The sequence below is a fragment of the Diplotaxodon limnothrissa genome, linkage group LG5 (genome assembly GCF_057381915.1).
Source record: "Diplotaxodon limnothrissa isolate DT_005_m linkage group LG5, D_limnothrissa_male_GT1.1, whole genome shotgun sequence".
Taxonomy (NCBI): domain Eukaryota; kingdom Metazoa; phylum Chordata; class Actinopteri; order Cichliformes; family Cichlidae; genus Diplotaxodon; species Diplotaxodon limnothrissa.
In genome coordinates this window covers 12,746,049-12,761,569 of record NC_140600.1, presented here as the reverse complement: position 1 = coordinate 12,761,569, position 15,521 = coordinate 12,746,049, and the positions used below count along the sequence as shown (strand labels likewise).

The 15,521-nt window shown below is 40.4% G+C and overlaps 1 protein-coding gene across 4 annotated transcripts in view; it reads left to right on the top strand.

The window, feature by feature from the left end:
• Positions 1-15,521, top strand: part of tafa1b (TAFA chemokine like family member 1b) — a 119,304-nt gene that overhangs the window by 85,570 nt on the left and 18,213 nt on the right. For all 4 annotated transcript variants that reach the window (XM_085353881.1, XM_085353879.1, XM_085353878.1 and 1 more), the window contains one exon: positions 12,282-12,422. In XM_085353881.1, coding sequence (XP_085210007.1) covers positions 12,282-12,422 — 141 coding nt within the window. The remainder of the gene's footprint in view (positions 1-12,281; positions 12,423-15,521) is intronic.

The following is a 15,521-nucleotide window of genomic DNA, read 5'->3' as shown; positions in this document are numbered from 1 at the left end:
ACTAATAACGATGATAACATGTCACATGATGTAACATGATGTAACTTTTCACAAGGTAAAAGCTGACTTTTGCTTTTACTAAATAGCCATGCTCGAATGCAGGGAGAAAAGCTGGGAAATGTTTTCCACATTATCAGACAGGCAGTGTTTTTGCTACAAGACATTTACATAATTACTCTTTGTTGGACACACAAACTTAATAGGATGGCCAGATATCTGTTGTTGACAGACAAGTCAAAATGTTAAAAACTGATAAAACAATGAGGAAAAAAAACAATGATAATAAAATATTGGCGTAAACACAATTGCTCTGTAATCCTGACCATACCAATACAATATAACCAAAAATATGATCTGATGATATAAATATCAGATATTTCGTTTTTCATTTATCAAATTTTCACCTCAGTATGAAAAAGTAAAATAAAAAGTAACACCTACAGTTATTTATTCAGAAAGAGCAGCTAGCAGTTGTTCATAGATTCAAATGAATGAAATACATGGAGTTGATGGTGCAAGCATGCCGGTAAGAAGGTGGACTTGTGCAAAATCATACAAAGCCCATATTGCTCAGCTTCATGAAAAGTGGGCAGATTATTTGCACAGCAAAGTGCCATTTTTCTGCATACACTACTCTGGGAATTTTTGCATGCATCCATAATTTGATGTTAAGTGCCTGCTGATGCATTATGCAGATTAGATAATGCATTATGTGTAATTCAAGCAGACCATAACTGAACCCAGGATGACATTCAAGGTCCTCATGCAGAAATCCGGATATGGCGTTGATTGCTGGTTCGGCCAGCTACCGGCTTCCTTGCATCACAACTCCTCCACTGCTCATTGTGTATCACGCAGGATTCAAAATAGACCTCTTGGCGCACCCTGTGTTCTATAAAACAATCCCATCGAGTTTTGCAACTTTACTTTCAGCAGTTTTCTTTTTCCTTTTTTGGAAGAGGTGAACTGAAACTTATGGTCTGCTTTCAGGCCATTCTGCAGGGATCATGGCATCCAATTGTTTTGTCTGGGTAATGCCGCTTTTTGAAGGCTACTCAATGGTGCTGTTCAAAAAGGCAGTTTTGTGATTTTGAATGGACAATTTAGTTGCTCATTTCACCATCCGACTCTCATTTAGAGTGAGCAGTGACCTGTGTCATATGGACACTGAATGGAGGTCAGGCACCGCTAACTGTACTGCTGGGTGCAGTAAAAGACAGAGAGGTACAGCTACACCTGCGGGCCTAGACTCAGCAGTCGTGTTGACTTGTAATGACATAGGGTTAGACACATGCAAGGGACACAACTGACGAGAGGAATAAACTGAGAAACACAATGTGATAAAGCAAGGTTTGCTGACTTGATCCAATGCATTTTTTCACAGGCATGTAAACACAGTAAATTTTGTGCAATAGCGTTTCTGGCACAGCTCTGTACTATTTCTGGCTTCACCCTCCTGTCATGGAAATAAGATAAGCAAGGTATAAGTGAAGAAATGCCAACCATCTCTGCCCTTGCAAAATATGAGTACCGTGTAAGAGAGTATCCGCCAAAGATATGCATACACCTGAAAGACCAGAAGTAGGCTACATTCTGCATATATTTACCATAATCACTTTCCCCCCTTTTTCATCAATCTGTGAGGTAACTTTTCACAACTTTTAATGTGTTTCCTTCTGAGATTTTAGTTTATTTTTTTTGCCTTTTCTTTTTTTAACTACCAGCTATTAGTTTTCATTGCATTTCTCAACAACTATGTGGGTAATAAAATCTTGAATTGACATTTAGGCTATAACGGTTGTCATCCATTGAGCTTGGCAGTGGGTCTTCTTGCGGCGGTCCATGACACGGAGAGTTATATATGCCAGGGTATTACAGAGCCCTTCTTAATCCGGTTTGTCATGCTGCTCCCTCCGGAGTGGGGTAATTTCATGGTGCTGAACTGGTATTGATAGAGCCTTGGTAAATGAGGCACGCAGCAATCGTTAACTTTAATAACCATAAAGATGTGAGCATTGGAGTCATACAGGCCCACGAGAGGAAACCCATACAAGTGATTAAGAATCGACCTGTGCCGTGGCCAGCATGCACCTTGCATCTCGTATTTGTACTAATGGAATTACCTGTTAAAGATGTCAAGACTATTACCACCAATGGTGCAATTACTGCAATATACTTTTCCTATTCAGTAAACTGGAGCCTATTTCGGTGCACTCATGCATGAAGAATGTCTGTCTGTTAAAGCAGAGTGCATTAGATATGTTTATTTCTATTTTTTCCTTAGGTTTCTACTCATTTATCAAACTCCATCCATATACAGTTTCTGTAAATTCAACCTGTGGTGGAGTGGTATTCAGTATTCTGTGAGGGCATAGCTAGACTTAGGAGTAAGCCATACCAGCAGAGGGGAAAAAACAGCATTCATTCATGTGACTCCAGTATAACTGGGTCAGTGGTTCTGTCAGTCAGCTTGAGCTCTAGAGCACCCCACCCCCCTGTTTGCTACCCCTCTGTCCCTCACGTTTGTGGTAGCTCCAGGCGAGACTATAGCTGCAATGCCCACTTGTTTGTCTTCTCCCATTACTGTGGGTTATGCTGCCTCAGGAGGAAAGTGAAATCCAGGCCACAGACGGGTCAGTGAAAACCAGCCAAAAGCCTTCAGACTGGCTGAGGTCAGACAAACTATACGGATCACTGCAATAGGGGCCGATGGGCACTTGATAAATGGTGAATGCACTCCAGCTCCTGATGCATCAGTGACACGTAGGTCAAAATGGTTTTAGACTGGAAAAACAATGGTCAACAATGCCTCAGATTAATTTCTTATAATTTTTCTTCATAAAAGGTTCCAAAGCTGGAAATACTTCAACTGCTCCAACATCTCGAAGCCTGTCTTCTTGAGGCAACTTTTATTATTCATTGGTAAAAGTCTTATTGGTTTTCTAAGAAAGTAACTAGGGCTCAGGCATGGAAGTATGAGGTGCATTCAAATGGTTCCATGACTGGGATTATAAAAAGTAAAAGACATTTCTAATTTAAATGTAGCTGCTCTCCCCTTGGATGTAAGGCTGTGCAGCTACAGTATAAACCATTCCCAGTGCTCCTATCAGCACAAACATCAACATACTGGTGAGGAACCAGCTGTGATTGTGAAGGCCATGAAAGACCACCTATCATATCACTTACATGTTCCATAAGGTGTGTTTAAACGTTACCCTAAGTCCACTAAACTTGATGTTTAAGCAACGAAAAGAAATTCTGATGAGCGTCATTAAAAATATAATCAGAGGGACAGCTGGCCCACAGCCACTTTGATGCCATTGTTTCTTCAAACAAGTCATTAATATACTCACTTTTTTTTTTATTTCCCAAAGAACATAAAACTAATCATGACAAAGCATACTTTGAACTTTTAAATCTAATGAAATGCATCTGATTGAAAACGGCGCATCAGAAGCTTTTGTTTTTTTGTTTTTTAAAAGGAGGTCATTTTCCATTATGCATGATTTGACTGAAAGAAAAGTTGACAGACACTAACTTGTCAAACAATCTGCTGCTTGATAAAACTTTGTGAGGGTTTGAATTGACTTCTCTGGCTCACAGTACAAGGTAACTTTGTTCACTTGTGAGGAAAAAAATAAGGCGACTGCAAGAGTCTCAATTTGTCCTCCAAATGTGCATCATTTTCAGCGCTAATTTAAAATGCTGCTCTCACTCTGCTTCATAAATGCAAACTGGGTCTCAAATTTACATTTTAGCTCTACATGCATCTACATTTATTTACTGACAAAGGGAACCATAATTCCTTTTGCCACCTGAGATGTAAATTGACAATTAAAAGTTCTGAGACTGTGGATAGCTGTCAGTTACCCAGAAGCACCAGTGAGCAACAACAACAACAAGCTAAGGAAAATGAAAGAACTGCAAGAAAATTGTGGTTGATGCAACACCTGCCTGACAAAACAAAATAGGGGCTCTGGCACGCAAGCTGAAGCAGCAAGTGTGCGCTGATTAAGTTGTTATGATGAGTCCTTGAGAAGCTTAAGGGACTGCTGTGTCCCTTCACTGGGCCATATGTTATTACTTAATAACTGTAGCAGCAAGAAAAGCAGTGCAAGAGAGAGATCAAGAGAGCTTGAGAAAGAGGAGGTGACAGAAATGCTTTGCTGATGGTGAGCCAGTGATTACTGCTCTTTGCCGCTGCATAGATTACAGTTGTCGAACTGCAGCTGAGCAAAGTTGTAGTGTAAAGAGGGTTTTTTTTTCCATCTGGTGCTGACATTGTTACAAGTACCTTAATTTTTCTGTCAAAAAATTTCTAATTCAGTGTGATCAAAAGGCTGTCAGTTGCCAGCTTTCTTTGTCACTCTGAATATAGAAAGCAGCTGTCACTTCCTGTGAACTTGAAGCCTTTAGGTGTTGCAAAATAAGCTGTCATGCTGCTGTGACCTTGAGAATATGCACAGCAAGACAGTGATCCATCTATCTACTCTATGGGTTTAAAGCAGCCAAAATTTCGGCTCCTTTTTAAGCCTTGGTATTGGACAGATGTTTTTAAACTATATCAATATATTTTCAATACATTTATGGTCACATAGTTTGATACTGCACTACATTTCTTTCTTAAAGCCCTTGTTTACATGCAACTCGTGTCTCGCATCTCACTCGACGTCTGACCTGGCACAGGGAAACGCGATAGAGGTCCACACTGCCAAAAAACATGGTTAATAAAATGAAAATAGTTTAATTACTTTAAAATTGTTCACACTTTTAAAGGTCAGATAGTGTGCAACAAAACCATGTTATTTGTAAAGAACAGCAGAAACACATACCATCCATAAATGAAAGCACTTCAAATGTTTTTCACCGATTATGTCAACAATGCCATAAAGTACAGTGTGTTAAATTTTGTTGACAGCCTTTAGTGCTTTTGTTGCTTATAAACACTCAACAATATATATATATATATATATATATATATATATATATATATATATATATATATATATATATATATAAATAATAGTGAGATATACAGATATATATTTATTGTCTAGCTTGTAAGCTACATAGAAATCTGTTCATTTAGAGAAAAAAACAAAAAACAAAACACAACCCTGCTGTGATCTGTAAATCTGGGGTTTCATGTTTACATGTCATACTTTAATGTTGGTGTTTCCAGTGATAATCTCCAAAAAACACATGCCTGTAATTATAAAAGAGACATTTAAGAGGCATAGGACTCTAGATCTATTGATCTCTGTGGTCAGTAATCTAAGGTCCCAGCTGTAATACACATTGTACCCTACCAGATTCACATCCTGGCTGTCGATCTAAATTCACTCCTCATTTAACCTCAAACTGTCGCGTTCATAGTAATTCATTTATATTTTAAATAAACAGTCACACAGTCCAAAGCCATGTAATTAGTGGGGTTAGGTTAATTGGTGATTCCAGATTGCCTGTAGCTGTGAGTGTGCATGGTTGTCTGTCTTTGTGTGTTAGCCCTGTGTCAGAGTGCCAACCCTGTCAAGGCTAGCGAAGCAGACTCAGGCGCAGACCACAAGCTCCTTCAAACAAGAGTGAATTTATTTACAGTGCTCTTCACAGTGAAATATATATATACAAAGGGTGTTTGGGGAAAGGGGGCCAGGGTTCCAGGGTCTGGGAGTGAAAGGGGCAGAAGTTCAGGGAGGGAAGATTTCCACACGGCTTCCTTAAACGCAAACAGCTCCTCTGCTCTCCACCACCACTCTGGCTCACGCTCAGTCACAGTGCACAGGGAACGGGTCCAGGGGGGAATCTACACACATACAGATAAACAGTTAGTCTCCAGGTTCAGGCGTCCTCACGACTTAAACTTTGCAGATTGCCTGACGCTGATGGCTCAACGATCCAGCAGCGAGTAGAGCAGGTCCGCCATCTTAAGTAGCCCTCTAATTCATAATCAGCGGCAGGTGTGCTGATCATCCCCAGGTGCGTGGGCCAGGGGCGGGAGCCCACACTGAGCTCCGCCCCGGCAGGAGAAAGAGAGAGCGGGAGAGAGCGAGAGAGAAAGAGATAGCAGAGGCGAGAGAGGGAGAATAAACAAACAAGGCGTCTGACTGATGTCAGCTGGCGAGGTGCGGGGACCATGACAAACCCCTCCAGGGTGGATCCAGCCTCTTGCCCTTTGGTAGCTGGGATAGGCTCCAGCCCCCCCGTGACCCTGACATAGGCCATGAATGAACACATTGAATGAATGAAAGAATGAATTGCCATCTGTTAAGCTATGTTTCTGTCATATTTAAATACTTTTTAAAAACATAGATGTTAATAATGGCTGTATGTGTGATGATGTTTGCTCAGTTTCATTCATACTGGCCCACCAGATATATACACATCCATACGCTGCGATCATTATAGTAAGGTAAATGTTGTCTGTGTTAGGTGCCATTTTTTTAGTGTAATCTTTTCCACCTCTGTCAGGCACACACAGGGTGGATGGAAAAGAAGACTTGCTAATTGAATGATAATGAATTCTTGTTCCTATTGTCTCTGTTTCTTGTCATATTTGAGTTTTAGTTTCTGTTTTTGTTTTATCCCGTTCAAAATTAATATTTAGTTCCCTCTGCGTTTCACTTTGCCTTTCCATTGCACATTCTTTCATTGTGAATATTTATTTTCATCTTTCATGTCTACTTGTGTCAGTTATTATTTGTTCATTTTCTGTTTTACTGTGACAGTTTTTAGCGTGAGCTATGAGTCAATTTGATCCTGCCTCCAGCGTCCTGCCTTTGGGTCCACACCTCTGCGCCCTCCACAACTAGACTTGGCTTTATAAGTGCATTAACCTTTCATGTAAAAACCTGATGAGTGCAATTTTCGACACCACCTGTTCAAAAAGCTTAGACATGTGGACATTTTCAGCTGCTTGTAACCCTGTGTTGTACATGCCACATAACAGACTGTTACAAACACCCCCAAACGAAAGCTGCCTGTATGGACCCAACTAGCTAATGTTACAGTTGCTGCTGTGGAAAACAACATTTAGTATATTTTGTGCCCTGAATTAAAAATGACATGTATTTAGTTTGAAAGAAGAGAGTAAGAATATGAATAAAGAACAGAATAGGGAGCACTGAAAAGACAAAAATATGATTTGGCTGATTTGCATCGATATCCTGACTTTGGGAAGACACCGTTTCACTGCTGCAAACTCGGCACCTGAATGGTCCACAAACCTAGAGGAAAGTTTGTTTTTCCTTTTTTAATGTTTCCCTGTCTTAAAGATTGTTGCATCTCACATATGGCTTTGAGTTCCCACCAAAATGGACAAAAAAACTCTACTTGGTAGAAAAATACCTAGATTTATACCATTAAATAATTTATTACCATTCAGCCTAAGATAACAAAATGTGATTGATTTATATGTCTTTTTTGGCTTATATCAGACAGCCATGCGCCCTCTAAACCATCTGTTTTTAGAAGAGAGTACCCATCCTTAAAGTCTTTTCTCTTCTGAAATTGAACATGAAATATAACTAATAAAGTACAACTTATAATCCCCAATTATTAATTCGTCCATCAGGGAAATAATTACAATATCTCATAACAGACGATATGAGATAGTAAAAATTATTTCCTCCAGCAGTAAGCTTGAGGTCTTCATCTGTGACAGGAGTAATTTTATGCTGTTTGACAGATGATGCAACCCACAGTCCATTTCTGCAGAAAGTAAACAGGGAGTCAGTTTTGACCGGTTTTTACTTGTGGATTATTTCTGGCACTGTAACATTACACAAGCATTAGAAACTCAGGTTAAACCAGACTAATGAAAAGGTTTAGGCTTGATTAACACTAAACACCATACTCCATTATAGTCTTAAAGACATTAGTTATTTTAGAAGCATTAAGGCTGCTCATGACTTATAACACAGAATACACAGTAGGAGTCAATCTCTAAACTATAGCTTCTCGCTGAAAAGAATATCTGATGTACTAACTTGGTGCATTCATACTGTATATCTGTAAAAAGTTATTTTATAGTTAAGTTCAGAGTGGTTTCCACAAACATAAACTTTGATAACCAGAGGAAATATCTGATATGATCTATGCCTTCTTATCTTGCACTCTCATTCCTACTTCTGATATATATCTCTACTTTTTACAGCCGTCCTTCATTAACACCTCCTAATTGGCCATTGGGCTAAGCTGAAAACAATGAAGCATTGATTTCCTTAAGCATAATCACCTCATCCACTCATTTAATGACTGCTGTCACTGTAGGCTGCCGAGAGAAAAATGACCGGTCAATGGTCCCATCGATACCCTTCACCTTCCTTCACCAAAGGCTAGAGTGCACCGTCACCCACTCCATCTTTGCAGTTTGTTTTAACCCCTTTAGTTGCCTGACAGGCTCCAAGCACTGCATCCATCACAACCACAGTCTTAAGCTGTTCTGATCCCACATTGCACCAGAACATACACTGATTACTACTGTGCACGTGAGCAGAATAAATCTGTTATGAAATACCACACAATATATGCATTGAGACACAAACCACCAAATTTATGTGACGATAATAGATGGTCGTTAACCTCACTCTGAGCTCTTAGTTACCTGAATGGCAATATGGCTTGTCCAAATGGCCATTTGTTGTCTAAGTGGCACTAGTGACTGGCCCAGAAGAGTAATGAAGCTGCTCTTTCCTCCACATACCAGATGCTTCATCGCGATCATGCTGCTGGGAATCGCACCAAAACATGCTTGTGTGCATGTTAGGGATGTTTGTTCAGTCTGTTCTCTTAGAAATGAATATGGTAAAGATAAAACACTAAATGTCTTATGTTCTTTCACAGGTCTAAAACACACAGCCATATTCCACCAACATCAGTTGTTTTCATTTTGTTTTTGTCTGCTTTCCTTTTTGTTTTGCTTTGCTTTGTCAATCAAATGCCTTCGCTGTATTGCTGGTAATTTTGTCAGTCATACTATATTTTATGTACCGCATTAAGAAAAAATCAAAGTAATGCACTGTCCTTCCAGACAACAATTACTTTTTAATTTATTTTACTGAAGGTGCAAAACAACTGTGAGAGCCAAAAGCCTGTTATATACTACACTATGGATTTCTATTACAAGCAATTGATAATGCTCAGATTTTTATCTGAGTTAACATATCTTCAAAATTCATCAACTAATTAATTGGGCAAAAGTTTCTAATGCATCCTCCCCTCATGGTGAAACAGCTGTCAAGATGATTCTTTCCAACATCTGTCCAGGGCTGGACTTTTCTAAACAATCCCAAAGACAAAATGTAAAAATATGATCATACAGCACTTCCTCATTGGTCATTCAAAACCAAGTATGTATGTTTATAGCTGACTTGCATGGGTATGACAGTTTAAAGTCTACAAAGACAGCTTACAACATTTAGATTGGCACTCTGCAACAGTTCACGTCCAGCTGTTTTTTTTTAAATCTATGACCAGAATTGCTGGTTCATTGGCACTCTGTCTGTTTAGTCAGCTAAATAGTAACCATATTCAATTCAATTCAATTTTATTTGTATAGCGCCAAATCACAACAACAGTCGCCTCAAGGTGCTTTTCAGGACATTCAGGGTCACCTGGTCCAGCCCTAACTATATGCTTTAGCAAAAAGGAAAGTTTTAAGCCTAATCTTGAAAGTAGAGATAGTGTCTGTCTCCCGAATCCAAACGGGAAGCTGGTTCCACAGAAGAGGGGCCTGAAAACTGAAGGCTCTCCCTCCCATTCTACTTTTAAATACTCTATAACTATATATACATTCCATTTGTATAAAAGCTGCCTTCATGATCTCATTATGCGACTTAATCTCTGCTGCTGCTGACTTCCTAAGCTGAACTGTAACTTGTACAAAAGCAAAGTTCAACATCAACAGGATGTCTTTCATTTGGCTTCACTTGGCAGTTGGGATAAGCAGACACAAAAAGGTGGTTATCAGATTGAATTTTACAGATTAAAATTGTTATTCCATTCTGCATAATAGGCCTACAGATTTAGTTCTTATTCTTTCAGCTGCAGTGATGTTGAACAGCCTGAGAGAAAGTAAAGACTAAATAATCTATAAAAACAGAATTCAAGGGTAGGATCTACGTGCAAATTTAAATTAAGGACGAAAAGTAAAAATACTTCTGTTTTAGGATCATACATTAAGTCAACATGAAAAAAACCTTTCACACATGCACAGGGAATAGAGTTCCTGCTAATAATCTGTATTTATTACTGATCCTCATCAGGGAAGACAAAAACTGTAGATCCTTTAGACCTTCTTGCTAGGATTGATCTTCCGGGAATGATGATGCCGTTGTTTTCTAAAGAACTGTTTAGTCCTTAGGTTGGGATTTTGGACCTGTTAATCCCTAATCTGTGCTGGAGCAGAGCACAAGTTACCATGGCGATGTAAAGTAAACCAGCTACATGATACTGAAAACCCAGAGTTAATCCTAACATTACCTCACCTTGTTTGTTTGTTTGTTTTGTATTGGTTTGGTTTTTTTGGGCGGGGGTTGAGTTACACCCTTCCATGATTAAATGAAACTGTATTACCATTTGGGATAAGTGGTCCATTTTCTTACCTAACAGAATCACAAAGTGGAGAAACAATGAATTTTAACTCTACTTCCACTGAACAACTAAGTCCAGCGACACAGATCAAGATCATTCTCATCACATTCAAATAACAGATGCAAATATGTTAGGGTTTACTTTGGTAGTACCTTGTCAGAGGTTTTCCATTGGAAGTCTGGTAGCGCTAACCTGCAGATCATGTATCGTATTATTGGTGTGGGGATTCAGGCCAATTCAATATTCTATGATGCAACATTAAATCCTCTCTTGTCTAGCGATCTGCTTTGACTTAAAAGTAAGTCCGCAGGTCAGGAAACTCTCGCTAAAATATTCAACAAGGCAACACATTGTGAGGATTGGGGTTTTAGCAGACTCGAGGGATTGTTCTCCTCACTTTTATAGTCTGTGTTCTGCTTCCTCCTGCCTAGAAATATCAAGACAACAAGCACGGAGAGAGTGACATTAATTCTGCACGACAGCGCGGTCCAGCAGGATTGCAAATGTTTGCCTTTTAATCCAGATCTCATCGGCCTTTGGTCTGGCCGAGGCAGACATTGATGGGAATGGGAGAAGAAAACTGTTGCCAAACTTGTCTAGGCTGCTGGGAACTCAGTTCTGTAATTCATGACCCGAGCCATTTCAAACATTTGCACAACCAGCCCGGCCAGAGACACGCACACACCGTTGATTGTCATGCCAGCAAAAGCAAGTGCATCGTCTGAGCACAGCAGGATGTCCTCTTTAAAAAGCCATATCGCCACAAAAATAATGCACAGACAAGATTAAACGTGGCATTTGGTTGTCTCCCTCTCTTTCTGCACTCTATCTGTTCTATTCTGGATATTGGAGAGAATAAGTTAAACTCTCCTCTCCTCTCCCCTTGTCCTGGGATGAGCTCCAGTTTAATTGCTGGACGCTGGTGTCTGTTGTGGTGCCTGTCAAAAGAAGATAAAGAGTTTTTCCTGGGGCGTAAGGAAAAGGGAGAGCAGTGATAGAGGGCCTCTCTCCTGCAGCTCTGCTGGCTGCATTAGCCCCACGCTTTATAATTGTGTGAAGGGGGCACTTCCAGTGGCTCTCTCATTACTCACCGGTATGCCAAGTCCCTGGTATCCAGACACACCTTGTCCTCTAGCTTTCTCTTTCTGTCTGTCTCACTCATTTTAGGATGTCCCTCAGCTCCATCACCCCCTCACCCTCCCTATTGTTATTTTGGCCTACTATTGCTATATGTGCTTATCACCTTCGCTTTCCACAGACATACCCCTTTGTCAGACTGGGACCTATTGTTCAGCAGTTGTCACGACTGATGTCACCTATACTTTGGAGTTATTGCTTTAGTGTACTATTGCCTATTATTGTATTGGCATCAGAGTCAATCATGTGCTGATTGGTATGAAGTGAGAACAGTCAGCACCAAGTAAGAGGCAATTAGATGGCGTTATTGAGATGCCTTGAGGGCTAATTTGCTTCATATACTTATGGTAGAAGTACCCAGTGATTGTATTGCAGCTCCCTATACAGGATGTCCATCTTTTATCTGCGTTGTTGTTGCTCGTTTGTGATTTCAAGTTCAAACTGCAGTGAGTTAAGGACACTTATTACATGGTTGCTTCAGATAGTTTACTGTTAAACGTTTCTTATTAACATCTCACATTTACTGACAGGGTGTCTTTTCAATCTCTCTCCAGAGGGTGGTACGTGCGAGGTGATTGCTGCCCACCGATGCTGTAACAAGAATCGTATCGAGGAGCGCTCTCAGACAGTCAAGTGCTCCTGTTTACCGGGGAAAGTGGCCGGAACGACACGCAACAAACCCTCCTGTGTGGATGGTGAGAACATCTAACGTGTTTTAAACTTATCTATAAATGCTCCTCTGAGAGACAGTCCTTGTCCGTCTGATACCTGTTCTAGCAGATATACTACTACCTGCGCTCTCCCAGTATAAATGACATCCAGAGACAGTACAGAGAGCATGTGTCCTACATGTGTGGCATTTCAGTCAGACAGCTCACGTTTGAAACGACTGCTTTCTTACAGGGGAAGATAACAAATATGATGCAAATAGAGAGTGAAGAGTAAACAAACCCCTTAGCCAACAGGTGGATGCTGGGGTTGAAAGAGCAGGATGCAATGCAGGGCAGGTGCAGCACTGACGCGTCAGAGGGAGCGACAGGAAAATTCTGGGGCTTGATTAGACTGCCAATTTGGGGGATTTGGCACGAAAAGAGTGAGGTTAATGTGCATGACATAGTGCAGCTCAGGTCGCCTGCCTCGCCTAGCTGACAGGATCTGCTTCATTTTGCAGCAACATATTTGTGGTACTCACATTATTCTCTGGTGAAGATTTTTTTGTTCAAAAAGTAAAAATGCCACAGTCAGTATCAGCCAAATTAGGAGATTAACAAATTTAGTTTGCAGAATTATATCACATTAAAAGTTACAAATTTCATATAAAAATTCAACTTTAGATATAAATCCACTACTTTATGCTAGACCACATAAGAGGAGGTGGATGACTGACTGATTAAAGTTCTGCATTTTTGCTGAAGTAAAAGGATAAATATACAGTTTCTACATATTTTTTTTTAATTGTGAGAACTTGCTATTATTACTTAAGAAAGCTTCTGTTACTGAACTTTACTTATACATACAAAAGTCGTTTCAAATGTGAGATTTACCATCTCAAGTCTGACTCAGGCTTTAATAAGCACTTCAGATGAAGGCATACAGTATATTCAAACACAATTTCTCCACTCTCAAATGACAAAACTAAGTTTAACTATTAAGAACCCAGTAGTGCAGTGCTGCTGGGCATCTGGACGATGATCCAGTTGGCCTGCAGAACTCCTAAATGGAGAGAAATTTGCAGATCGCATTGCCCAAGGCATCTCAGAAATGAATGACTAATAAACAGAAGTCAGGGAAGCTCCAGGCTAGTGCACTTGAATTACCTCAGTCGAGAAAAACAATCAGGCATCGGCAGCTCCATGGAGAGAAAAAGGGGGAAAAAGCTGACAGGAAATCACAAGTCTGCTGAGACAGAACTGTGATGCCCCTTAATTCAACGCAGCTCATTTGTGGCTCCTCAGTTTCGATCTTTTAACCTTCACCTTCATTTACGATCAAAGTCATGTGTCTGCCCTCCCGCAAAGAAGTGACACCAAAATATCTTCATTAAATTACAAAGGGGGGCCAGACAGGCATGGACAGTGGGCCTCACAAGATTAGTCAGCCACAGCTGAAACTCAGAAAGATCTTTGGATATGAAATGGAGCCACTCCTCTGCAGCATCTAGCAGACAAGGCAATCATTTTATATTAATGAAGATTCTTTCCCTTTTTTTCCTATCCAAGGCCAGCAGCGTACAATACCTGAAAACCTTAATGTCAGACTGAGACCTTTCGTTATCGGCAACTACAAATTACACCCTGGACATTAAGATAAAAAATGTTAGCTGAATGCAGTGTAAAATGTGAATACAACCTCAGGTTTTTGGGGGAGGTTTTTTGTAGTAGTTGTTTGTTTTTTTTACACCGAGATGAGGAAATCCAAAGAAGTTTTCCACCAAAGCTGGACAAAGATATAATTTTTGTATTTTTTAAAAAGTACAGACTGAGACACCGGGGTGAAGAAGAGGGGCTGGTGTAAACACTTCATGCTTCTGTGCTTCAAGCTCCCACAGTGAGAGAATCCTTGTTGTTAGTGTATTGATTAACAAGCACTTACAGAAGAGGTGGTGATAAAAAATGGAAATGACAAGTCACTGAGCTGCACTGCTACAATATTGAGCATCGCTGCCCCTTTTGAGTGGTAGTGACCTGACCTTTTAATAATTTTACTTCCTTTATCTTGCCTCGCCTCCCTACTTGGATAATTTTCACCTGCTTGAAAGTGAATCCGGCTCAGTGTTATTTATTTAACACCTACCAGGGAATAAGGCTGAAGGGCACGCAAAATAATTATGTGATTATTCATGAGAGCTCATTTGCAGTCAAAAGTGTCAGGTTCTGACAAACAAACACCATTAAATTGAGCTTTTTATTTCTTTTTCAAGTGTGACACTGGAAGGAGGAGGTCACTTCGTTCAAGGGTGTCGATTATCTGGAAAAGTTGCGTGTTTGTCAACTTGCCCCAGCGGGCTTCCAGTGCACTATGTGAGGGATTATAGACTTGTGGAGTCAGTGGCCTGTCCCTTCAGCATTGCACCAGCCTGGCCCAGATGGAGCTTTCTCCCCAGGTCCTCATGTTATTAATGTTCCATCCAGTTGAGGAACGATGTTGCTCATCTTGCCACCCCCTGGGGGACACCTGCTGTCACTGTACCATACACAGGTTATATATCCACCCAAAAAAAAAATCCAAAAAAACATAATAACATATAAAAAGAACGGCTAGTGTTCTGATATAAGTCAAAACCTTCAGAGGTCATTTAGTCTGGACACACATACAAAGCCCGGAGGAATGAACCCTTCCTTATTTTTAGCCAAATTTGCAGAAACAGGCAGTCTCTCTGGCGCTCTGTATTATTGGTCATTAGCATCAAACTCCAGCATCAAAGCCCACAGTGAAGATCAGTCCCATTATCAAGTGTTTACTGACTTGTGGAGAGGGGCTACATGGGGTTATCTCAGTTGCTACTGGTAACCGTTGTGGCTGTTAATAATATATGGGGAAGTGAGGACAGCTTGCGTCACGCTCACTGGGGGTCTACTGTCAGATTATCCTCATAGTGGGAATTGATTATTAGTTTTGACAAGGAGAATTATGTCCCAGTTATGTCAGGGCCAACGAAGCTCCAAGTGAAGAACATCCCTTTTAACAAGTCAAACGCTCATATCTCTCCAGCCTCACCGGACCAATCACATGCACTCAGATTAGGAGCTCATCACTGCACCGCTGCCTTTATCCCCGTGTATGAGACAAGTAAG